This window comes from Eschrichtius robustus, chromosome 4 (assembly GCF_028021215.1).
Source record: "Eschrichtius robustus isolate mEscRob2 chromosome 4, mEscRob2.pri, whole genome shotgun sequence".
Lineage (NCBI taxonomy): Eukaryota > Metazoa > Chordata > Mammalia > Artiodactyla > Eschrichtiidae > Eschrichtius > Eschrichtius robustus.
Window position 1 is genome coordinate 77152879 of NC_090827.1, and position 26785 is coordinate 77179663.

General features: G+C 40.2%; 1 protein-coding gene across 1 annotated transcript; it reads right to left on the reverse strand.

Moving 5' to 3' along the window:
* Nucleotides 1-1566: 1566 nt before the first annotated feature.
* TMEM165 (transmembrane protein 165) lies at nt 1567-26785 on the reverse strand. Its single transcript, XM_068542926.1, has 6 exons — nt 26343-26785; nt 15156-15381; nt 7168-7343; nt 6421-6603; nt 2465-2570; nt 1567-1727 (listed from the first exon to the last, which is right to left on the reverse strand). Exons 1-6 carry the CDS (start codon nt 26547-26549, stop codon nt 1651-1653), a joined length of 975 nt encoding a protein of 324 aa, XP_068399027.1. The 5' UTR covers nt 26550-26785; the 3' UTR covers nt 1567-1650.

Here is a 26785-nt window from a genome sequence, read left to right on the forward strand (position 1 = left end):
GAGAATTCTGGTGTAGTTTCGGGATTTAACCTGAGATTTCTTTGAAGTGCTTTATCTTAACTCATGGACATTGTGTTTTTTTTTACCCTGTAACACACACTTTTCATGGTAGAGAACTCCTTAAAAGTTTCTAAAAATGACTTTTTCAGAAATATGTGAACTGCTGCTTTTTAACTGACACTTTTAGATCTCCTCACAATAATGGTTACTACTGCAGAATGATTGCTGTATTGAGAATGCTGGGTGATTAACTAGATTATTTCACAATCTGTTCAAGTTACAAATGACTGTACATTGTGAACTTTGTAGTAGCTCAGTAAACCTGACTTGCTCTGGGTCTGCTATTACTTCACACAAGGAATATGTGGGAGTTTCTACAGAACTGTCCCTTCAGGTCTCTAGAGGCTTCTGATGGCAGTGTTATTTGCATATGGTAATAGAGCATATGAGGCTAGGAGAAAACAGTTATGCTGCTTGGACGGAACAGTTAGTACTCAAGTTAGAAGAGACTTAGTTAAATGACAGTGATTACTGAAGTTGCTATGATAACATGAGGTGGCCTTCACCATAATCAGTGATTATGGTCTCTAGAAGTAAACTGTCTGGCTTGACTCCCTGCTCTACCATGTAACCCTGGATGAGTTAACCCTTTTTTTTTTTTTTTTTTTTTTTAACTTTTTATTAGTAGCTACTCCCTCACAAAACTGTGTGAAGGTTAAGACAGTGCTTTAGAACAACGCTTGGCTACTGTTTTTTATATCAACAACTTTAGAAACTGGTCTATAAATGTTAATGAGTTGATAAATTAGTTATGAACTTGCATAACACACAGGGAAAAACAAGCACTGGTCATATCACTTTTATTTATGTTGTATCTCTTTGTTACATTGTTTATTCAATATAGAAAAAATATGAATACACTCACAGTATTCTCTTTTAATTTGGTAATTCCACATGGTCAAATATTGACTGTTATTATATTGGGTTTCCCACCCAATTGAAAAAAAGAGGAAGAATGGACCTGGCAGACAATTCTTGTCATGTTATTAACAGTAATACATTTCTCTTGCTCTTAAAAAAAAAAAACACACAAACAAAAACACCCCACAAAAACCTAATTTTGAAAAGACTTCTGATTATTCTGATAAGCCACTGCTTACTGGCTCAGGGAAGTGTTTTAAAAGATAGATAGATAGATGATAGAAATTAATTCACTCTTTCCCCCAGGAAAAATTTTAAGGCAAACAAACAAACATCGTAAAACACCTCAGTTATCCAGGACAAAACTCATATGCCTTACAAAGGGGTCAGTGCTGAAAGAGAATCAAGTGGCAGATCCCCTGCTGAACAATGGCTGTCTATATACTACCCTCACCTTGCCCCCGGCCAAGAAAAGGAGACCATGTTAACAAAATTATGCTGGAGAAAAGAAAAAAATCCACACTTAGATATCAGTTTAAAAAAAAAAAAAAAATCCATTTTGCAAATAGAATCGGTGATTATTTCTCTTGGACATAATACTTCATTAAATGGGTCAAACTCACAAATCAATGCTACAAAATACAGTATTTTCCATCACTTTTAGTTATAATATACACTATGTACATAGTTCACCTATCTTAGACTAAATATAAATGAACAAGTATCATGTTAAAAACCAGAATCAGGACTTATAAATAGTGCAGAAAATGCAAACGCCAAAAATACGATGCCTCCTATGATTGTCACTGTAAGAGAACAGAAAAAAGTTTAAGGCAAAATTCCTCTAAATAAGCCCTGATGTTGCCTATTATTCTTCTAATCTAGTAAACTAACATTAAAAACAAATTAGGAATACTTTTGAACAAATTAGAAACACTTCAACCTCATTTCCACAGCAAAATACTTAACATGCCTGACTCTGAACAGTTAAGAATCAGTTTATTTTCCAGCACTTTTAATAACAGAATTATTAAATTGAAACAGTGCTGACAAGCAACAATAGAACTATAACTCATCTTAAAACCCAATTATATAAAAGAATTTTCAACAACTTCTGACTAGCAGAGGCTATTTTTTATTCCATCTTTAAGCTCTATCAGCTACGTAGGAAATTTTCAGCTGAATCAGTAAATATGGTCTCCATCTATGATTCCCAATCCCGAAGACACATTTTCAAAGCTAACAAGTTCTACGTATTTCCACAGCGTTGTTTCACTGACTTAAATATGTTGACAAAAAGCTACTATGAATCCAGTAATGCTTTGAGATTGTTCTGTATTCTACTAACACCTCCACGTGAAAAACAGTCCAAGTTTGCCACAGCAGAGCCAGTACGTTGGACCTCTAAGAGATGATCGTAGCAAAGACCAAGTCTACTTCAGAAGAAACACACTCTCTTTTCTAAACTCAGTGATTCTAAAAGTTAAAATAAATGGTATTTTCTTTCTAATTTAAAAAACAAAACAAAAAAAAAGAGGCTCACCGGTTCTGACGGAGATCTTCTGTGCTATCATTCTCCCTCCGATTACTGCCAGTCCGGTGCAGAGGCCGTGTCCCGCTGTGCCACCCACCGCCACGCCACAGGGGTCCTGCAAACACACCACTCATTTAAAACCAAGGCTGAAACTGCTACCTGAGGAAGATAACTATCAAACAATGAAAACAGAGGTCAGTAACAACAACAAAAAAAGCATAAAACAATTCTATGAATTCAGCTGTATAATTTATGAAAAGTGTTACGGCTGCTTGAAGGAATATGTTCCAATTATACCTAGGACTAGAGATAAAAGGAGAATAAACTCAAACCAATGTGTAAGATCAAAGGAACCTAATTCAACCTTTCAGCAGTTGTTGAACTTACTTCACAGGCACTATTTAGCTCTTAAGTGACGAGTGCTAAGGAGACCTACCCTAGAACACCTCTTCCCTCAGGCGGTATTTGATACTGTCTAGAAACTACGTAAGAGTGTAGTCTGACTGTGCTTCCCAAGAACAGAGGCCCTGCCTCTCAGTCTCCACTGTGTCCCAGTGCTTTAGCTCAGTGTCAGGACACAGTATGCATTCAGTAGAGACACCTGCCACCAAAGCAAAGTGGAGGCACTCAGATTGGGAAGACCAGTGAAAGTTTTCCAGAAAAGACAGCCCTGAAGAACCAAGCGGGAGCACCTGACCTGGCAGCAGGCCAGCAGCAAGAGACAGCTGCGGAGCACTTGAGCGTTTCTAGAGAGAACCAATGAGTCACAAGGGGAGGAGTCCCATCAAGGTAGGAGGGGGCTGGGTCATGAAGGACCCGTATAAGCTTGGAGTTTAGACTTTTTAAGACACCGGTTTTTATCTGGGGAGTGACAGACAGGTTATGCTTTAAAAGTCGAGTCCAGAGAGTGAACTGGAGGGGAAGAAGACTGAAGGCAAAGTGATCAATTGAGAGGCTACTGCAATAGCCCTGGGAAGAGACAATGCTGGCCTGGATTGGCGTGGGAGACGAGGCAGAGAAAAGCAGATGGATTCGAGAGAAACTGAGGCACTACTGATATACCTTAGTGATAAGTGAATGACAGGAGTGAAAAAAATCAGGCCTGACACTTGAGTTCCTCACCCATAATTCTCTGGATGAATTATGGCAATACCAATGTGATTAAAAAGGTAGAGGAAGCAAGGGAGAAAGGGTTTGTGGCTGCCAACAGGAGTTAAAAGTAGAGAAGTTCAGGAGTCAGTTGGAAGCAAGGGAGAAAGGGTTTGTGGCTGCCAACAGGAGTTAAAAGTAGAGAAGTTCAGGAGTCAGTTGAGCTCAATGGAGAAGAAGTGATGGGACTGAATATAATAACCCCAGGAGAGAATGTAGGAAAGTGCTGACGATACGATCACGAGGAAAGCAACACTGAAGAGCTGACAGGGGAAGGGGAGCCCAAGGGAGACTGAACAGGTGGCCAAGCAATTAGCCTCCCAAGATGACCACGGCAGGCCCCACCGGTGGCTGCAGTGAACTTAAAGCACCAAATCAACCGGTGAGTCAGAAACTAGAGCCCAGTGGGTTTAGTAAGCAAGGAAGTAGAGCCAACTCCTGTTCCCAGCACAGCCAAGCCCTCTGAAACTGAGGGAAGTGGGGGAGGAAGAGGCTTATATTTGGAAGAGAAGCAGAATTGAGGAAGGGGTAAAACTTTTTTAGATGAGAAAAACTTGTGCATATGCTCACAAAATTGGGCTGGAAGAAAGGCAAAGATTTAACCTGTAAGTGGGAGCACGGGGGGCTGGAATCCAGAATACAGGCGGGAAAGGACCCACTGTGATGCATGGCAATGAAGAAACGATGACTTCTGCTTTCCTCTGTGAAGTGGCAGGAAGGCCTGTTTGCTGGGGTGGGCAGTGTGTGTGTGGACTGGGGAAATGGAGAGAGCTGGAAACACTGTGGGGAATGGAAGAGTGGGACCACGTTTCCTAAATTCTATTATAACCTCTAAAACTAATATCCCAGAAGATGGTTTCATTCTATTTGAAAGTGACACTTGAAAAATCACTGGATTTAAATAAAATTAAATGGTTCCTTGAACACAGGATTTTTCAGAGTCTTTGGTATTTTGTATACTCCATCTTCAAAACAAAAAAAAACAGGATATATTATTTGCCAAATTTATTTGACCCTGGAACCTTTTTCCTCAATTTTTTTTTTTTTTTTTTTTTTTTTTTTTTTTTTTTTGCTTAGTACCCATTAACATCTCAAAGGATACTAGGATTCTGTGAAATCCAAAGTGAGAACACTGAATTCTACTGGGAGCAGAAATGAAGTTCAGACTAAAATGGACTGGACTAGACTACTGCATGGGTTATACAAAAATGTTACCAAAAAAAATTAGGAAGATTAAAGTAACAAAGATAGACAACTGCATCTGTGCTCGTGAAGAGCCCATTCCACGTGCCCGTGGTGCTGCAGCGTGGAAGGTGGCTAACGCTGAGTGCTCCCCACGGCGGGGACCCTACGTGCATCACTTTGTTTCAGCCCAGAGCCACCCTGGAAGTAGACGCTGCAGTGATGTGCTCGCATGGCCAGAGACTCAACCCCAGGCCGCAGGGGCCGCACTGCTGGCAGGGAGCGGACCCCAGGGGCTCAGGGAGTCTCGAGCCTGTCCCAGGTCGCTCTGTGCCGTTTAGACGACAGTATTAAGAAAAATGCAATGATTCTGCCGTCACAACAGCGCACACGGCAGAACCAACCGCCACAGAATGATCACTTGCTTTCAAGTCCCAATTCTGACAATCTGAATGCCAATAAAAAAGGCTGGGGACCAAGAAAAATATAGGTCAAAGCCATTAAAATGACATTTTAAAAGAAAGCTTATTTTTAAATACGGGACTCAAATGAAAAATCGAGTTCCTTTTTGTCTGCATTTTTGAGGCTTCTGTGACAAAACAGCCCATCCTCAACTATCTTCGCCCTGGCTTTCAACTCTTGTTTTATATTTTGAACTGCAGCCTATGTTGAGGAACTTGTTCTTTTATGGTAGGTATTTCCCAGGAGTTAAAAATAAATTAAAATCAAGTTTGCTATCTAATAATCTTACCATCTGATTAAAAACAATGTAGTTTCATAGATATAGAAATATAAGAAATAGCATTAGTTAAGATCAAGAAGAGCTGAAAAGCAGCAGCAGCCTTCCATCCCACAACCATCTCTTCAGTAGACCTCAATCAGTGTGAACAATAACAGACACCGCATGTAAAACTTCAGCCCCCTCAAAAGGAATGAGGGTTAAACATTTTCTCAACAAACAGTTATCTTTTACAGAGTGGCATCTGACAACTATGAACAAGATACAGCAGAAAAGCCTAGAAGGCAGACAGCCTCGGCTCTAGTCCTTGTCCCAGCTACCAACTAGCTTATGTCCTCGGACAAGTCACCCAGCCTCTCTGGGCCTCAGGATCTTATCTGTAGAGCAAAGGCTAGAACAAGATCATCTGAAGTCTCTTCTGGCTTAACATCCTAGGACTGAGTAACCTGGGGCTAAGACTTAACAAGTTTTCTAAGTAACCTCTGCAACACTCAAATTAGTTTTTTAGCACAAGGAACAGAAGAAGGCAAAGATATCTACTTTTAAGGCATTAGGTATTTATTGCCAAATTGGCCTTCAATAATAATATACCAATTTATTTTATGTTCTCAACGTAAAGTGAAGTTTCTGAGAAAAGAAAAAACTAAGCCAAAACAACTGCCACACCATCATATTGGCAAAACTGAAGGGAAGAGGAGTCAAAAGAGTAATCTGACCGACTGTAGAAACTGGGAGAAGGTCAGTTTTCAAGAGCAGCCGCGTTATTAGGTCTAAAACAGTCCAGCATATGAAGTCCTCCCTTGACCCACCCTGACTCTGTCCCGTGACCTCTGGAGCAAAGTACCATTCGTTATGCTTAGTTTTAATACAGAAGCAGTCTCCAAGTACCACTCACCTCTCTAGCTGCCAAAACAATTGTAGTTAGTTGAGAGCGATCACCCCATTCTGCTAAGAATGTTAACGTAAGAGCCTGAACAAAGATGGGTGAAATAAAATGCAGCCACTTTTTCTGAGGTATTGTTGTGCTTGTACCCGTTTCAACATCTCCTGGTCCATTTAAGAGTTTGGTTCGTTGAAACTAAATTTCAAAAAAAAAAAAAAAGACATTAATTCTAGGAACCAAGTCGATAGAGCACAAAATTACTTAATATTGCTTTTAAACAGTGTTTAAATTCCATGGGAATATGCTCTGAGAAACTAAAGTTATGTGACCCCAAACTTCTCTTTTGAACCACTGGTCTCACATAGCAACAAATGCTATATTCTCAATTTTTCCCTTTCTTCCCAATGAAATAAATCAAACAATATTTACTGATCACTCGTTATCCTAGATGCTATGGAAAGAAACAGGTAAAATTATAAACTACAGTTCCTGTTTTTCAGGAGCTTATAGTCAATCTAATTAAGGAACTTGATTACAGGTGTTCAGTATTCATCCCCGAGTCCTTTCTCTACCGCATTCACACTTACCCAGTCCTATCACAGCCAGATGTAAGAACGGAAACTAAACAAAATAAGCTGTTTTCTGTGTAGCCCACACATATCACAGATATGGATGACTATTGGAAAACCTCTGGATAGTGTTTACTCTTAATGGTTGAGTGCCTTTTTGGTCCAGATGTTTAACAGTGCTTTGACTTACTTCTTCATCTTTTTTCTTTAATTCTGCTTGAACTTCTTCGAGTTCCTCTTGACCTTCATCTGGACTCATCTTTAAGCCTTCCCGAAGCATTCTAATGCCAAAAATGGCAAATAATGCAGTTGAAACATAGTATGTATACACCCTGGGGATGACTGTGGTGGCATAGCCAAACAAAACTGCAAGAAAGTGCAACAGTGTATTGGTTAATTAGCACATTATACACCAACCAAAGAAACAGTTAACTTCAGAAGTCATCATTTACCACTGTTTTAAAGAGAAAATGGTTCACATTAGAAGCTCAGCTAATACATAATAACCTTAAACTCTACTTCTTTCCCTCCACCAATATTGAACCCTTAGCTCTAGCCAATGACTCATCACAGCTCAGCAAGAAATCAGTGGTGCAGGTTGAGGTGGCAGGGCTTCCACACGGATCTCTCATGAGATGATCATCTCCTCTTCAGACACCCGCCAGGGGCTGGCTCACCACAGGTCGTGCAGGGCACAGAACTTTAGTTAGGAGGTTAACTTTGATGCCCTCTACGGATCCCATGATCTAATAACCTGGAAGCTATGCCACTGTCCTGTGGGATATTTCTTCATCACAAATCTTTAAATTACAAACTTCTGTAGTGAAGAATCACAAGATTCTCATGTGGCATTATTCAAACTCTGCTTCTTTGCAACTATTTAAAAATAAGTATATCTTACGAAAGAAAACTAGTAATTCCATATCTATACATATACACATACATATATATCCATACAAGCTCACATATATGTAACATAACAGACAAACTTATTCAGTACTATTCTTTCCTATCATCAAGTACAGAGGGACAATTGTATAAATTATACAAAAAAACTATACTTGGAACTATCAATATATCAAGAACCTAAATGCTAACTGTGAAATACATTCACATTGGTAATATGAAGTTAGTAATTAAAAACTATGGAAGGGCCAGAGGGTATTTGCATATATACAACAAATGCAATTACTCTTTACTTCACCAGCTCTTTTTATAAAATGGGCACAACACTTATAAAACTGCCTGAACATCAAAAATATAACTGCATAGGTAAAGCATTCCTTGCTTCATTATATTACAAAATGAAAAAGACTTTAAAATCATGTTTAGAAATGTAAACCTATGCTTATGTGCATACCTATATCCAAGTTACATAGGTACGTGTGTATATGTACCCGCACACACACACATAATACAGACATATATTTTCTAGCTCTGTCCACTGAAAAGGCCAAGAAGCCAAGACATCTCAATAACAATGAGCCAACTTTGCACCCAGATCTTGATTTCTAAATACATTCCCCACTAAAAGGCTCCTCAGAGAAATGGCTAGTTCCAGGACTGGGCAGAGCAGGTACAAGATGAACCTGCACTATCCTGTTACACTAGACAGTAAGGAAGAACAAAAACACATGATAGCAGGTCACAAGGACCCAGGAGTCAGGCTGGAGGGGCTCCTAGCCGCCACATCTGGGACAATTGAAGGAACAATATAGTTAAGTAATTAATCATAAACCACTGAAAAAAAAGTTCATGAGTTTATATTGATAATAAACAGACAAACCAATGGGAGGTGGGGAGAGCTCTTTATCTTAGAGTAGCATGCCAGGGCCCACTGGTAAATGTGGATGGGGTACTGGAATTAGCCATCATTTTGCAAGCGTCAAGGTGAAGTTCAGATCATGTAAGAGTCATCAACTGATGCTAAACTATGGGGAACAGGGTATTTGTATTGTCTAAAAGTGTCTCCCTAAAGATTACATATTAATTGCAAGGGAAGAAAAAACACAGTATACAAAGAGAAATCCTGACAGGGTGATCAAAATTAACATCATCAGTGAGGGACAAATGGACATCATGTGCTACCAGATGTGATACTCTTTTAAGAGGGACCTGCATCACCTATACAGTGTTCTAGTCAAGAATGCATAACCTCAATCTAGTCATGAGGAAACATCACACAAACACACAATGAGGAACAGCCCATTAAAGGGCAGGGGGATGTATCTTAGAAAAATATTACAGAACGCATAAGAAAAGACTATAGAAATATTTCAGATTAAAAGACTGAAAAGAACTTAATGTACCACCTGACCTAGACTAGATTCTCTACAGGAAGGAAAAAACTGCTAGAGAGAGTATTTTAGATCAACTGACAAAATTAAAATATGGATGACAGAGCAATGTATCAATCTATGTCTATAAAGATACATGTGTCTATGTACTTTATTTCTCTATAGATATATAAACTGTGTGTATATGTACATATGTTATACACCTAGAGATATATAAATTATGTGTGTATACACATAATTTTATTCAGATATAAAGGGAAAGGTCACAAATGCTAAAGCAAATGTGGTAAAATGTTAACAACAGGTGAATCTGGAAAAAAGGTTTATAGGTGTTCTTATACTATTTTATTTTTGCAACTTTGTAAATTTGAAATATTTTCCATAAAAGGTTTTAAAAATTTTTAAAAGCGACGTAGCAAACCTTTTAAAATCTCCTAAATCTGGCTTTCCTTTTACCTTCAGATAATCTAAAAGAACTATTTACTGACACAATCCCATGTTTTCTGCCTTGACGTCTCCATAGAAAGAAAAAAACGATCTGGCACTATAACCTTGTTCTTCTTCCCCTGGTTTCTGTCCCTCAATGTCCTCTTTCTTTGGAAGCCTTTCCTCAGACACTCGAGTACTTTGGTTCTGCGAACAAGGAGAGGTTACTTCTCTTTAAGCAAGTGATTTGCATCAAGTCAGAAATCACTGATTTACAAGTAATTAAACTGAAAACACTTGGCACAAGAACATTAGTGTGAGGTGGAAAAATGGGCCAAGGATAAAACTGTGGGGAATATCAATATTTATGGTACAGTTTTGTTTTTTTCTCAGAGGGATAAGACTATAACTCGAAGCAGGGGGCGTCTTAGAAGCCAAGAGAATACAAGGACGAGAATGCCCATGAATGTGGCCTGAGGGGCGCATTAAAATGAAAATTGAACTCTGTAATAACGAAAGCTGATTACTGAAGCCTTTAAAACACAAAGACTTTCCAGGGGACACGGATGAACAGTTTGTGAAAGAGTCTATTTGCAGAAGTTCAACTTCCACGGGTACTTTTCCCTAAAACTCACCTGCCTGAAAACATGCTTGTAGCTGAGGAGTTGTGCGGTTCTCCTTTCTCACGTCCCTTCTTCACAGCTGCCCTCTGCTCGCTCTACAAAGATGCCTTTCACCCAGCACCTATGGTGCGTTTCCCACAGTATGGAAAGATATCCTAGGGCACCAAAGAGAGGGTCTGAAATACTGGTATCCCCAGTCAAGGCATCATAAACCAGAGACGGGGCTTTGGGTCTTCCCTGTCTTATACAAGTTTCCTATAAGGCCACGGCATTAGAAATAATGGCGTTTTAGGCACTGGAAATAACGGCATTTTAGGCACTGGAAATAATGGTCATGGATGAGAAATAGGGTATTTGGACCTCAGTAGGAATACTTTTTACTTAGAAATTGTGCTTCCTTCATCCTCCAACCAGGGGGATGCTTTTCCCTAAGGCAGAGTCTTGATACAGCAAAGAGAGCATCAGAAAAGATACTAAATCCCAGTGGCTTATTTCCCCAGGCAGCTCACACCAAGCTGGGTTCCAGGCCCAATCTGGCCAGCCAACCATTTTAGAATTAGAATTCTAAACAGCTGGTTGCCATGGGGATGTATATCATGTTTATTAAATTCAAAAGCCAAGTAAATGTCTTCTGACAGAAAATAAGCCTGACTTAGATGGTTTACTATGGAGCAACTGCCATGGCAATTAGGCAATGTGGTAGACATTTTCCATAAATTGAACGAGCTAAATCTGTGGCTCCAAGGCTCCAAAAATATTTTTTAAACATGTGATCTGATACAATTTTTAAGATGAAATCCTTTATTGGTGAAAGTACACTGAAATTAAAAATATTTCAATTTTCTCAACCATTTCTAAATATAGCCAATTAAACAAGGTATTGGGCTGGCCAGAAAGTTTGTTCGGGCTTTTCCCCAAGAAGTTATGGAAACATCCAAATGAACTTTTTGGCCAACCCAATACTTCTAAGTAAAAGACTAAACATGTATAAGAACAGTCATTTGATGAATTTCAGAAAAACACTTTTTGGTATACTTGATGGTTTCCAACTCTCTGCTTTTAACAAAATTGACAGAAGACCTTATTAAGTTGTCAGTTGGTAAATCATTTAAAATCTCCTGATGATAGACCAGTATGTGATTTTGAGCATATAACCCAGGAGTTCAATGAACTGAGTGACGTGACTATAACAAAATTCCTTCCCGTCTGCTTATGTGAATGAAATTTCTCAGCTCTTATATCTATTTTTTTTTAAAAAGACCAGAATTGATTCTAAACCTAGCTTCATTCCAGCAATAATTATCATCCATGGACATATAAACTAATTTTAAAAGAACAGTTCCATCATCTCATTAAGAGATGCATTTCCAACTTTTAAAATATGTTTACTTACATTTGTGATATATTTTGCTTTGTTCAACTGTGTGCTAGTAACTATAACTCAACCGATAAATGTTAACATTTAGAGACTTAACAAAGGAAATTTTCACCATCTTCTAAAGTTCAATTTAAATGCATATTTTTGCTGCAGATAAATGACAGTGTAATCCATAAAAGATTTTCAAGCAAAAAACTTACCATCATTAGAGTAAAATTCTATGAGGAAAGTAAATGAAAGTAAGAATTACAGGAGGAAAAAGAACAATGTAAATTTCCAAATGTTAAAGCAGAGTTTATTCATGTTTTTTTTAAAGGAATGATGGTGGCAGTGATGGTAAGTATCAAGTTGCTAATAGTATTTAGATTCCATTAGGTGTATTTTAAAAGACCAGGCCAAGTAGGCTGGAGACCTGGGACAGCTGGTGCAGGCCCACTCTGGCTGAGTCAGGAAGGAAATCAGTGTTGACCTTACAGCTGCTCCCTCTCCTTCCTCTCAGGCCTTCTTCCACATCTGCCCTGGGTTTCCCTATAGTCACTCCTCCTAAGGAACAAACTCACAAAAACTGAGAAGTTGCCTCTCTTGACGGCTTTGAATTTTAGTGAGAAATTTTGAAAACAGCCAAAGACAAGAATGCCCGATGGAGGCTCTTGAGACATCAAGCTCTCTTCAGGGTGGGATGGGGCAGGAGGAGACACCTCTCACAGCCTCCGTACCACCTGGCTGCCGACCCCCCTTCCACCAGGCATGCCTGGCCACAGACCCAACACTTTTCTAGGCACACAGTTGGTTCTAAACAAGTACTTGTTGAATTAATTAGCCATTTTTGTAAATAATGTGAAAATATCCAAATAAATGGTTCAGCTGTGCCCTGGGCACAGGTGAGCCATACCTAGATGCAAAGCGTTTTTATGATAAGGGGGAAGAGAACTAACTGTTACAGAACTAACCATCCTATACAAGACGGTTTGCTTGGTTTACTTCATTTAATCTTTCTTACAATTCTGTAAGGATTGTTACTATCAGTATCCTGAGTTTACAGCAGACAAAGATTCTCCAGGAGCTTAAATAACTTAGAAAGTCATAATGGAGTAAAAATATAATTATTTCCCAATGACTTTTAAGCTTCAAACCTTTTCCCGATAAAATTTTAATTAGCAAACAGATGACAGTAAATTGTTCTCAGAGGAAGGATTGGGGGCCCATAGCCACCCTGACTGTGCAGCCTCCAGCCCTCATCCACCTCCCCCTGCAGAACCTCTTACCCCGAAGAAAACCATCAGAAACCCCCGGATTCAGAGACAGACACAGCCTTTGAATCCCAGCTCCACTGCCTGTGAGCCATGAGTACATAATATGTCTCTGCTTTCTGTTTGTCCATTTGTAGCAGGACAGAGAGTTGTCCTGAAGAGGGCCTGAAGCATCATGCACACAGATGGTACTCAGCGAATGTCAGCCGTGTGACCTGCTCCTGTCTGCACGATGAGCAAGCAGTAGAGGCTAGATTCGGCCCCAGGCTCAAGACGTCGGGTCTCGTGCCTTTCCTGCCCCCCACCCCCAGCAGCTCCACGCTCCTAAATAGAACGTAGAGAAAGGGCTCAGGACCCAAAGGCAAGCCAGTTTAGGAGCGAATCTGGAATGCTAACAAGAAAGAAAGAATACTGGCAAACGGAAATTTTGCAAAGGAAAGCACTGGCTCCACGCTTACAGACTGCTGAAATTCCCCCGGAACTGAACTCAACCACCTGGGGGAATGGGTACAGTGTGACCAGCCTGATGGGAAAACAAATGGGGTCAACGGATTTGACCGGGGAAGCAGTGTTTAACCTATCTCGAAAGACTGTGTTTAAAATGTATGATGTCTGAAATTTCTTTTTTAATCAGTTTGCAAATGTAATATAAATTTCAATATTGCGTAATAAATGTTAAAACACTTACAAGACAAACATTTAAAAAAAAAAAAGGAATACCAACTATAACAGTTCTACACAATATACCAAAAATTAGATCTTTGAAACTCCTTGAACTTACAATGAAAAGTGAGAGGGGGTACATAGTTTTTCAAAATTAGTTTAGAGATACACAAGGAAGAGGTGTGAAGACCACTGATACAGCCCGGTCCTTCAAATAGTCCAGGTGAGAGGAGCTGTCAGTACCAGCGGCCAGAGGGAGGCGGGCCAATGGTCAGGGCGAAAGAGACCAGCCCCGCTCACCCTGAGGGAAGGGAGCTAAACCCATAGAAGGGGGCGGACGCGTGGAGCCAGGCTCTGAGGAGGGCTTGGGCGGAGAGAAGACAGCCTTCTACTTCATCCTCAAAGCTGGAAGTTTCAAAACTAAAATTCTCTGATATTATTCAGACTCATTCCAAACAAGTGACATCACCATTTACAACCTGCTCCACTCTTCCCATTTCCTAGAATCAAAATTTGCTTTTGAAGAGAAAGTCTTTTTGTCTGTGAAATATGAATAATGCTAATATCCAAATGTGAAAAGTAGTCAATTTTTTTATTCAATAAAATACTCATTATAGTAGGTTTAAAAAGACAAACTTTAACAAGCATCCAAGCATCCAGAAATAGAACCTGTCCTGTACTTTAAGAGCTGTGTTTCAGGAGAAATCTAAGGCATGCTGAGAGAGAGGAGTGAATGACGGAGCACCTGAAATATAAGATCTCATTTTAATACAAACCGCAACCCTGTGAGGCAGCTAGATACTATCTCCAGTTTACAGCTGGGGAACTGAAACTCGGAGAGGTTAAGTAACTTACCATTAAGTTAATACACAGCAGAATGAGACTCCAATCCAAGTCTGGCTCTAAGGGGAAAACTCGCTATTTTCCATCCAACTATGTGGCTCAAGGTAGCTTTTGAATCAGAGACTAAACTATGTTTAATTACGTAGTGTTAAGTTTACTTTCTCCTGGTCTTAATTCTTTGAAAAATTGAAGCCTATATAATAGTAACTCAAATAGTAATACAAACCGGGAATCTAAGAATGTTTCATTCCCTTACTGTTGGGGTAAGGGGTTAAGAATAGCTTAACAGAACACAATACACTGAACATGACCCCTCACTACTGATTACCAAATGCCCTTCAACAGAAAATACGCAATTCTCTGTGGTCGCCTGCGTCCTGTTTCTAAGATATCAGATATAAATTTCTCTGGACTTAAAAAGGAAAAAGAAAAAAAAGCAAGGACAGCCATAGCAAAAGCAAGGATCAAAAAACTAGTGAATAAATGAGGAGCATGTATCTTGACTGTGAATAGCTAAAAAATTAATTTCAAAAGTGCAATATGGTTTTTAGGAATTTATGTACTGTAAACATGTTCTGCTTACTAAGTTCTGAAACATGAACCAAATTCCAATATAACCAGTTGAATGATTCAGTGACTTAATACCACCATGCTTTCTCTTTAATTTAATAAACCCATTAGGAGGAAAAAGCACTCACCTGATAAGCACGTCATTAGGCCCAAGGCAAGCATAGCACCAGCCAACACTGTCAAACGATTATAGCGCATTGCCATGATGGCTGCTATAAAAAATGTCTTATCACCCAGTTCAGATACAATGATAACTGATATGGCAGCCACAAATGCATGGATAAATCCCAAATTAGTTTGGGTAGCTGGATCTTCTTTATTGGTATGAACTGGAGCAGCTGGTGTAAATCCTTTCTGAAATAAAAAAAAAATACATATTAGCTATTTTTTTGAAAAAAGTCATTATTTTAAATTATTTTATTTTGTATGTGAATTAAGATTGTTTTTCTGTCATGGTCATTAGACTTATTTACTGTCTAATCACTTTGAAAGCCATTAGTAATGACAGAAACCTCTGATGCCTGCTACAATGGAAATCCAAGTACAAGTCTACAAAGCAATTAAAAAAAAAAAAAAAAAAAGAGAGAGAGACCAGCTATATCCACATATCAAAATTACCTTGTGGGCTTCCCTGGTGGCGCAGTGGTTGAGAATCTGCCTGCCGGTGCAGGGGACACGGGTTCGGGCCCTGGTCTAAGAGGATCCCACATGCCGCGGAGCACCTAGGCCCGTGAGCCACAATTACTGAGCCTGCGCGTCTGGAGCCTGTGCTCCGCAACAGGAGGGGCCGCGATGGTGGGAGGCCCGCGCACCGCGATGAAGAATGGCCCCCACTTGCCGCAACTAGAGAAAGCCCTAGCACAGAAACGAAGACCCAACACACCCAAAAATAAATAAATAAATAAAATTTAAAAAAAAAAAAATTACCTTGTTTTCTAAGTGTGAGTTGAGATTTAGTTCTTAGCTATGCCTCATTCAAATTTTTATTCCTAACTTGGGTGTAAGACCCAAGGTATGCTTATCAAACATTTAACGGGAAGCTGAGAGAAATTTCATGAACACTTACGAGAACAAAGTAGGATCCAGAAAGCTCTCAACAGGCTAGGAGAAGAGTTGGCTCTCGCTAAGATGAGATCTAATATAGCTGGATATATGGTTGGTCCTACACTAAAAATATCCTAGGCTGCAATGTGGCCTAATAAAAAAGATAAGCCAGAGTCTGGGTTGGTGTTAAGGTCATTTTGAGTTGAAAATGTGACAAAGCTCCAAAAAGGCAGCAAGCACGTTAAGCACTTTAAAGAGTCAGTGACAAGCCCATCTTCTGTGCTGCACAGCCCTTACCCAAAGGTCTGTACTGGCTCTGAGGCACCACATTTTAAGAACGCACTGCCCTCTGAAGATTACTGCAGACAAAAGAGACTCTAAAACCAGGGACTGGCAAGCAACAGCTAAGAGTAAATCCAGCTGAAAATGATTTTTACGTTTTTTAAGGGTTTGCAAAAAAAAAAAAAAGAGAGAAAGAGGGAGGGAGGGAGGGAAAGGGATGGAGGGAAGTAGGAAAAGAAAATTATGCAACAGAGACCTTAAGTAGCCTGCAAACATATGGCCCAAACCTAAAATATTTATAATCTGGCCCATGACAAAAAAAAAGTTTGCCAACTCAGGCTCTAAAACAATCACATAAGGGACCAGGAAGGACTGGGTGCCTATGTTCCAATAACTGAGAAAGTCTGTATGAAAGTCTATATGGTCCCAAGAGATAGAACTAAAAAGTTATAGGTGGCATGGCAGGTTGTAGCTTAACACACAGAAAAGATTTCTACTCCACAGGAGCCCCCAGAGGCCGAAATGGAATTCTAGAGAGGGTAGCAAATTCCCTCCTCAACGTGAGAGTTCCAGAGAAGAGAACCACCACCTACAGGAAGTGTGCTCATCAGAGGTTCTCAACCAGGGCGATTCTGTCTCCCAGGGGACTTTTGGCAAAGTCCAGAGACATTTTTTGGTCACAGCTGAAGGGAAACTAATGGCATCCAGTGGGTGGAGGCGAGAGCTGCTGCTATGGACAGGGCATAATGCACAGGACAGCTCCTTACGGACCAAACATTATCTAATCCAAAATATCAGTAGTTCCCAGGGGGAGAGACCCTGGACTAAAGGAATCACTTCTAAAGGTCTCTTCCAATCCTAATTGCCTATCTTTAATTAATTTTTAAAGCCTATGAGTCTCTAGAAACCCAAGGGATAAAAAAGGAAAAGAAACCCAAGAATGTATGTGATTTTTGACAGAGTATAAAAAGAAGTACTTTTATTCACAAAGGCTCCAGTCAGAGATAAGAATAAAATCCTAAATTTTTAGTGTGTATGTCATTCCTTAACACATGACATAAACTTGACTCCCAGATTCCACGGTAAAGATCAGAAAACTTTAAGCATTACTCAGACTAGACCTCTGAGCTAAAAATTGGGGAAATTTAACAATTGAGAAAATACTTGGTGTGAGGGCTAAATCAAAAGGGCAGCCTTGGAAGCCAGCTCTTGATTAAGCAAGTACCATTTTAAGGGATTCTAGCTTTCTCTCCATTACCATTTTAATTCCAACTATGCTGATCTTCTTGTCTCTTCCAATACCCTATGAGCATTAAGCATCATAAAAAATATAAGCATTTTCATTCAGCTTTCACTAATGCAACATTTTCCTCTTGGAAATACCTTTTGAATGAAAAAATTTCATTGCAAAATATTTAGGACCTGAAATCCAAGGAAATTTTTTAGGAATAAATATTCCTAAAACATTTATTTACAACCAATTAGCTGCAAGCTCAAACAGAAAATGTTTACTTTTTAAAACAAACAATAATGATCAAAACCACAAATTCTCATTTTATAATTCGCAGCCATAAAACCGTGGCCACATTACTTAGCCTCTCTGTTCCTCTGTGAAATGATGAGAATAAAACTTGCCTTGCAAGCACAAAGCAAAACAAAAACTACATATTCTTAAAACCTTTCTATATACAAAGCACAAGAAAAATTAATTTACAGTTTTTGTTATATATTGAGCTGGTCCTGGATAGCCAAAATCAGTGTTAAACAGCCACCAACCATGGTGTGATAAGAATTTAAAACAAAAGTACCAGGGTTATTATGAAGACAGAAGATTTAAAAAACTTTAAGTGTTAATAAATAGGGGCAGAAAATGATCAATTACCATTCATTCATTTGTTGTCGATCAATTGCCCAAGTGATTACTGTGTACAAGGATCATCTCCTTTTTCTAATTCACCTTCAGAGTGACAGAATGTACTGGTTTAATAGGTGGGCTCTGGAATCAGACTTCCAGGGTTCACAGCCAAGGCATTACTGGTTACTGTACGACCCTGGGCCAGTAAGTTTACCTCCCTGTGACTCAAGTTACATCTCTAAGATGAGGGGTACCCATACCTTACAAGGTTGTTGTGAGGATTAAATGAATTACTACACATAAAGCCCCTAGGATGGTGCCTAATATACAGTAAGCACTCAGTTACAGTCAGTTATTATTGCACACCACAACGTGACCAGTTTAATCTTCCTAAAACTAATTTTATCATGACCTTCTTATGCCTAGAACATAAAATGCAAATACTTACTTCTGATAACTATCCAACATGTCCCATCTAATCACATACCAATTCCCAAAGTGAACCTTAGTGAACCTCCCTAATGAAGGATGAGCCAGAGCAGCACTGTCCAACAGAAAATAATGCAAGCCACATAATGTAATTTTAAAATTTCTAAGGGGGGGCTTCCCTGGTGGCACAGTGGTTAAGAATCCGCCTGCCAATGCAGGGGACGTGGGTTCGATCCCTGGTCTGGGAAGATCCCACATGCCGCAGAACAGCTAAGCCCTGGCGCCACAACTACTGAGCCTGTGCTCTAGAGCCCGCAAGCCACAACTACTGAACCCGCGTGCCACAACTACTGAAGCCCATGCGCCTAGAGCCGGTGCTCTGCAACAAGAGAAGCCACCACAATGAGAAGCCCTCACAACGAAGACCAGCCCCCGCTCACCGCAACTAGAGAAAGCCCGCGCGCAGCAACCAAGACCCAACACAGCCAAAAATAAATAAATTAATTAATTTTTAAAAATTAAAGAATAAAATAAAATTTCTAGGGAATTCCCTAGCGGTCCAGTGGAGTTAGGACTCCATGCTTCCACTCCAAGGGGCATGAGTTCGATCCTGGTTGGGGAACTGGGATCCCGCAAGCTGCGCAGTGCAGCCCGAAACAATAAAATAAAATAAAATTTCTAGTAGCCAGATATTAAAAAGTAAAAACAGATAAAATTATTTTTAATATTATTTAATTTAACCCAATATGTCCAAAATACTACTCTAGGAATATTTTTCAAATGACTAATGAGATATCAGTATTTAACCCTCTTTTTTTGTTCTTACCAAATCTTCAAACACCGGTGTGTATCTACTCACTGCACACATCTCATGCACATCTCAGTTTGGACCTGCCACATCTTCTCAGTGCTTAAAAACTGCCACATGGCTCATGGCTGTAGTACTGGGCAGTGTGGCTCAAGAACACTTCAAGTTTTGGGGTAACACAAGCCTTCAGTCATGCAGTCCTGCTTCCCTTCCTACCTTCCTATCATTATGCCCCTATTCATCCACATTCCTCAAGACCCAACTTATGTAGAGCGTCTTGAGCAAGCCGTACCTCAACAACTCCAGCCCCTTAAGGATCCCACTTCCCTCAAACTGCAGGCATACTGTGGGCAATGAGTCATGGCAAGTACATGACTGCAACAAAGTTTGAGGTAGGAACACTCAGGGAGTTAACCGTTTTGTCCTAGAAACACGTATAAATGTAATGTTATCATTTGTAATAATTAAGAGACAAAAATAACTAAATGTCCATCCATAAGGAACTGGTTAAATAAATGGTAGCTCCATATACTGGAATATTACGGGGCTAAAAATAAGAACGTTTATATACACTAATAAGAAAAAAAAATCACTAGGGCATTTTTAAGTTGAAAAAAGTACGTCTTATGTACACAGTTACTGTATGTATGTTATGGGGCGGAGAGTTCGGTAGGTATATAAAGTATATACACACAGTTGCTAATGAACCGGAAATCTCAGGACACAGTAACAGTGGCCAGGGAAGGAACCAGGATGACTAGAACAGGTGTTGGCAAACTTTTACTTAAAGGGCCAAATATTTAACCTCATGGACTGTAAAAGTTTCTGTGGTAATTACCCAACTCTGAGGTTACACCCTGAGATCAGCCACAGGTAATACTTAAACGAATGGCCTGGCTGTATTCCAACAAAACTTTATTTACAAAAACAGTCAGTGGTAAACTACAGTTTGCTGACCCCTGAGCTAGAATACAAGAGGAGGTGACACACTTCTCATTCTACATTTTTCTGTACCTTTTGGATTTTTCACCATGCACGTGATTAAAGACACCTATTGTGCACCACTTCAAAAATCTCTTGACCCAATCTCTTACTCCAGCTATGGAGGACCAATTCCTTGCAGGCTGTAACTAGCTTTAGGCAGATCCAACCAGAAAGTAAGCACGGTATACATACTTACTCACTACACTATCCAGAAGTATACAGGAGTTAACCCCTGTGGGGCAACCTTTGACCAACGCGGAGGAATCGATTCTGAGGTTCATTACATTAGGCTCCCAGAAAGTCGCAGCAGGATTCATACTAGTCACTCGTGGAGTGGCTAACTTCAAAATGCATCAGGTACATGCATTCACCTTCTGCCCTGGACTGACAATTTGAGAAAATACAGGCTTTATTCTGGTAACAGGAAGTAAACCATCAGATGAATGGTTGGGGTAAGATAAGAAAGATAAACTGGGCTCCGACCGAAAAGCCTGTGTATTTATGGACCAGCTTAAAGGCAAGCGAGAAGCCCTTTAAAGTTTCTGAGTAGAAGACACAAACGTAATTAAGGCACTGTGACTAACAGATCAGGGCAGAAAGCAGAGAATACAGGCCACTGGACCAATTAATTAGGAGTAGGAGGTCTGCTGAACAAAACCAATGTTGAAGACAAAACAAAGGAAAAAATTCTGCACATGATGAAAAAGAAAAATTAACAGAATTTTAAAAAGACAAAGAATCAAAGATGCTATTCATATTCCCATAAGGTATATGGGAAAGAGGAATAAAAATAAGGGGTTTGTTTCACACATGTTTAATTGGAGGATAAAAAGCATTTCAAATAAAGCTTTCCAAGAAGTCATCAGAAATGAAAACCTGAGTTTAGGCCAGTACAGCCTCAAGGTATGTATTTGGTTGCTGGCAACCTGAATTTATCAGCTAGAGTTTTGCAAGACTAGATTTCTAAGGGCAAAGGCAGAGATTACATTGAAAAAATGAGCCTTAGACAATGTCTATATTTAGGGAAGGGAGTGGAGGGGGGAAAAAAGAGAAAACAAAATTGTCTTAGATATTTAGAGGCGCAGGCAGGAGAACACCACAGATGGTTCAAGTTAGGGGCAATCACCATTTCACTGAGCTGCTTGCTAACTAAAGGCCAGGGATTTGCATATACATTGTTCTGATACTCAAAACCTTAAAGCTGTTATCCCAACTTAACACAAAAGGAGAAGCTGAGAACCAACAGGGTTAAATCATTTCCTCAAGTTCATACAAACCAAGATAGAGCAGGACTCTTAAAAAAGTGGATAGATAATAGTGTCAAACAGGAACTGAAAAAGAGCCCTGGATTTAGCAATTAAGTAGGTTACAGGTATCCTTCAAAAATGAAGTTTCAATGTAAAGACAGCTGATGCAAAGCAGCTAATTCCCTAGTTAAAAATTTCATTTACAAAACTGAAGAACAGAAACTAATGCAGCCAAGTAGAGTTAAATCAATGGCCTTTTTTTTTTCCCTCCAAACAGGAGAAACCTGTGGGCATGTGTAAGCAGATAGAAAGGAACCAAAGAAAAGGAGAGAATAAAGATACTGAAGGGAAAGTACTGGAGGTCAGAGGAGAATGGGCACATGGACAGAAAGAAATATGGAAAGGGTGATAGTTTTGTCCAATTCAGGAGAAAGGCAGAAAGTACTGGCATAGAAGCAAATATTTAGATTAGTAAAGGACAGTCACATGCAGCAGTGACTATAATTCCAATTTTGGCATTCCACTAGTTACACAGTGTTAAAGTAATGAAACAGTGTTTTCCTTAGTACAAATACCACCCTTTCAGTATTTTAATTTGGGTCTGAAACTCAGATCATTTAATTTGGATCTGAAACCCAAATTTACATCCTGATAGCAGAGTCAACAACTTATAATTAGAAAACAAAAACAAAAAACTTACTGAATAAAACTCTTTAAGTTAAAATCAGTTCCAAATTGAAAAATTGTTAAAAAGCTCCCTCATTTAGAGAGTATCCTTTTATTCTTTCATTTTTTTCAAGAGACGAAAAACAATTAACAATGAAAAAATAATTCCTATTCTAGTTCCAGAGCTCAAATGAACACATATGTGACTGTAATGAAATTGATAGATACCTGCATCAGAATCATCTACACGTGATGAACTAGAGAAGATGAAGATGTTTTCTTTGGAACAAAATCTAGAGCCTGCTACCAAGAAAAAGACTTATGTCCCTGCAAAAACAAAGTCCCTCAACAAAAGTTACCACGCAAGAGGTGAGATTATTTGAAGATAAAGAAGTCACAGGAAAACGCTTAGAATTGTCTTAGAACTGTCTCCTTGCCATTACTTTATTGTATAGTCAGAAAAACCTTTCAGAAATTGGAAAAATGTGCATAAAAATACACGTGTAACTTAAACAATGACACCATGGATAAGCCTGGTTTTAAAAGACTGCAGTAAAGAAATAAAATTATATTTTATTATAAATTTTCATTATCATCTTTTTATTTGTGGATGTTTAACTTTTTTTTTCATAAATTTATTTAATTTATTTATTTAATTTGGGCTGGGTTGGGTCTTCGTTGCTGTGCGCGGGCTTTCTCTAGTTGCGGCGAGCAGGGGCTACTTACTCTTCCTTGCGGTGTGCGGGCCTCTCATTGTGGAGCACGGGCTCTAGGCGCAAAGGCTTCAGTAGTTGTGGCACACGGGCTCAACAGATGTGGCTCATGGGCTCTAGGTGCGTGGCTTCAGTAGTTGTGGCTCACGGGCTCTAGAGCGCAGGCTCAGTAGTTGTGACACACGGGCTTAGTTGCTCTGCGGCACGTGGGATCTTCCCAGACCAGGGCTCGAACCCGTGTCCCCTGCATTGGCAGGCGGATTGCGGATTCTTAACCACTGCGCCACCAGGGAAGCCCTAGCTTGTTGTTTTTTAAATAGTATTTTTTATGAATGTTACTGTTAATTCATATTAGAATAATATATTTAACAATTATATTTTTATAAATACATTTTTAATGAATCTTTAAACAGCTTTGTTTTTATGAATGTTAGTTTTATAATGTATTTATAAATTTTGACATTTGAAATGTATTAAGTGTATTTAATTTCACTGATTTTTTTTTTTTTTTTAATGAATTGCTTTGATAGCAGAACACCAACAAATAAATGCAGTAACATCATGATCATTTCATTCTGACGCAGCATTCGTGAGTAAGACAAGGGTCTTCATACCCTTGGCGTCAGTCTTAGCTGTAAGGAGGCTAGAATTGGGAGTCTGGACTGGATGGAACCGGACTGCAACTTAATGAAAATGGAAAAAAGTTTAAAATATTGTGTGGAAGGCCTTGGTGTTAAAAGATAATGGACAATAGAAATGCCAAGAAACAGTAAAGCAGAAATACAGTAAGGAGAATTTGTACTGGGTTGAGGGATAGGCTTCTGCGGCTTTATCCACAGTGCTTCACAACCAGAGCAGTGCTTCACTGGCCCTTCCAGAATACGCAGCAAATTATAAATTACCTCTGTTAAATCTAGCTGATTTCCCCCAACTAAAGGAACTTAATGCTTCTTGTACTACATACTCTGCCCAAGGAAGGAATAAGAAAAAGAACTGAGTATGTCACTAGAAGTAAACTGCATAAACGAAAGGATCCCAGTGGTCAACAGTGCTTTTTTCATGGGTTTGTAAATTGGGGTTTATTTTTAACTGTAAGTTTAACTGTAACCTCCCTAAACTTTTTTTTACCTGATTATAGAGGGGAAAAAAAACACCTATTGGAGAAAATCGTATTAGAAGTTCAGTAATCTTGCTTAAAAGCACCCTGTAAGATAACAACTACATTTTTATAATACATCTTACATTTGAAAGCTTACCAATACATTTTTTCCTCTCCATTTTCAGAAGTCCACACTCACATAGTGGCATGAAAGCATATATTTAAATATCCTACCCTTTTAAAAGATCTGCTCCATGTAGTTGCAAAGCAAAACAGCTGAAACTTTCGGATATTCAGCGATGCTGAATCCTTGCTTACATGGATATTAAACTGAACTCTGACCGTATTTTACTTCCGCCAAGTGGACAAAAAAAGCAAATGATACTTATATTACATAGTTTAGAAAATATGTGAAAGAAAAATCTCTTCCGACATACTGTAATACCGTAGAGGGAAAAAGAAACTTGAGCCATAACAAAAAGTTACGTGAAAATATAATTAAAACAAAATAATTAGATTCTACTACAATACAGAACAAAGGCAGTAAGTTCCTATCTAAGAACCACCAAGAATATATCAAAATAGTAAAGGCAAAAATCATACTATCTTGTGCCTGTCCCTTCCCTCCACGTCCCCAGTGTTAAAGACAAGGATCCTTAAGACACTTCAATATGGTCACTGGATACTGCTGCCTTTTTTTTTTTTAACACGGCTATATTTCTCCTAGCTGTCTAAAAAGGTATCAATAAGCATACCTACCATTATTTGTATCTCAAAAACCACGATATGACTAAAACTTTAATGCAAGGCCTGGAAAGTTACACAACCCAAAATATTTACCGCTTTAAAATAAACTTCTGATAGTTAAGTGACAGAAAGCTAAATGATGAACGCTAAGAATGCATTTCATGAATCAGCATTTCAGTTCAATTTCAGACGTGGAAATGGTGAGTCGGGTCAGCTGAGCCCAGGAGTGACAGGCAGGAGAGAGAAGTAACTTTTTGCCTGGAAATTTCAGGGAAGTCTTCACGGAGAGGAGATATCTGCTGGTTCTTGAAAGGTGGGAAAGGTTCTGATCAGTAGGCTTCAAGCTCACTAAAGCCCTTTTATTTAGAGGCCTTCTGCTGGAGAGACTAGCAACAGAGCACATGGCATGTCTTGGACTTGAGTACAGCATATGATTGAGCAAGGGAATGGGGACTAAAAAGCCTAGAGAGGTTGACTGGAACCGGATCACCAAAAAACCTGAACATCTTACTGAAGAGGCTGGACTGAAATCATTATGCCGGGAAATTCACTGAAGATTTCTGAGAAGGAAAATGGAATTCAATGTTTAGGAAGATTAGTTACGTGGGGACATGCTGAAGGTAGCCTGGGGTGGAAACGGGAGGATTGAGTGCCAAACGGTCCCCTACTAGAAGACACTACAGAGGGCCTGGATTCAGGAATTCAAATTGGAAACGAGGAGAAAGCCCACGACCCCTAACTGGGACTAAATTTAAAAACGCTGCTGAGATTTTGAACACTAGTGACTGATTCTATTAACATAAATTAAGATGTTAATTAATATCTACTTAGTGAAGGCCAAAATGCAGGATTCCGGTACACTTATAAATTTACTTGTGGCATCCCACACCGCTGCAGCACTCCTTACTGTCAAAGCCTGACTGTTCCTCTGCATTCCTAAGGGCTACTTCCTGCAAACCAGAGCACGTTTTTAAAAAAGTGAGAGTCACGCTTCGTTATCCATATACATTTGGCAAAAATCACAAGTCGTACAAAGCTGAATGTGGTAAACAATTTGGGATAGTCTGTTTCAACAATGAAATGGCCAATGTCATTATTCTCAGAGAATACGAAAAGCCTCCCAGCTGCCCTCCGTTAAAAACTTTCTACTTGGGATGAGTATTTCCATCTATCTAGAATACATGTGATCAACAAGACGCCCATTCCTCAGCAGCATCTTTATCCTCCCGAGCTAGAGGTTTACAGTGGACTCCCAGCTCTGCTCTCCCCTCCCCTCCCCCCCTAAGGAGCCGGGCGAGGCCAGGCCCGACCCGGGAAAAGCGCACTCCTCGGTCTTCCACCCCAGGGAGCCGGGGCCGGGCTCCCCTCCCCCCGCTGGCAGCCTGCGTCAAGGGCGGCGCTCCGGCGGCGGCGAGCCTGGTACCCGGCCCGTCCTGCTCACCTCGGCCCGGGCCGGCTCGGGGCCCTGCACGGCCGCGGGCTGCTGCTGCAGCTGCTGGGCAGGCGCCGGAGGTTCCTTGTTCCGGTGGCTGAGGTCTTCGTCGGGTACGGCCCGGACCCCGGCCGGGGCCCACAGCAGCGAAAACAGCAGGAGCAGAAGCAGCCGGGGCGCAGATGCGCGGCCGCTTCCCCGGGCCGCCGCCGCCATCCCGCCCGCCGAGACAGCCGCGCACGGGCGCCTCAAGAGGAAGTGCGGGCGACTGGAAGCCTCGACCCCGAGCCGTCCCCGGGCGCGTCCCCCACGCCTCGCCGCCGCCTTTCAGGGAGGAGCCTGCAGCATGCGGGAAGTGGCCAGGGCGGACGTGAGGCTTAGGTCAGGCCGGCGTCCGCAGCCGGGCACTCGTCCTCTCTTCGCCCACGGTGGCCACACGACTCCGCTAACTG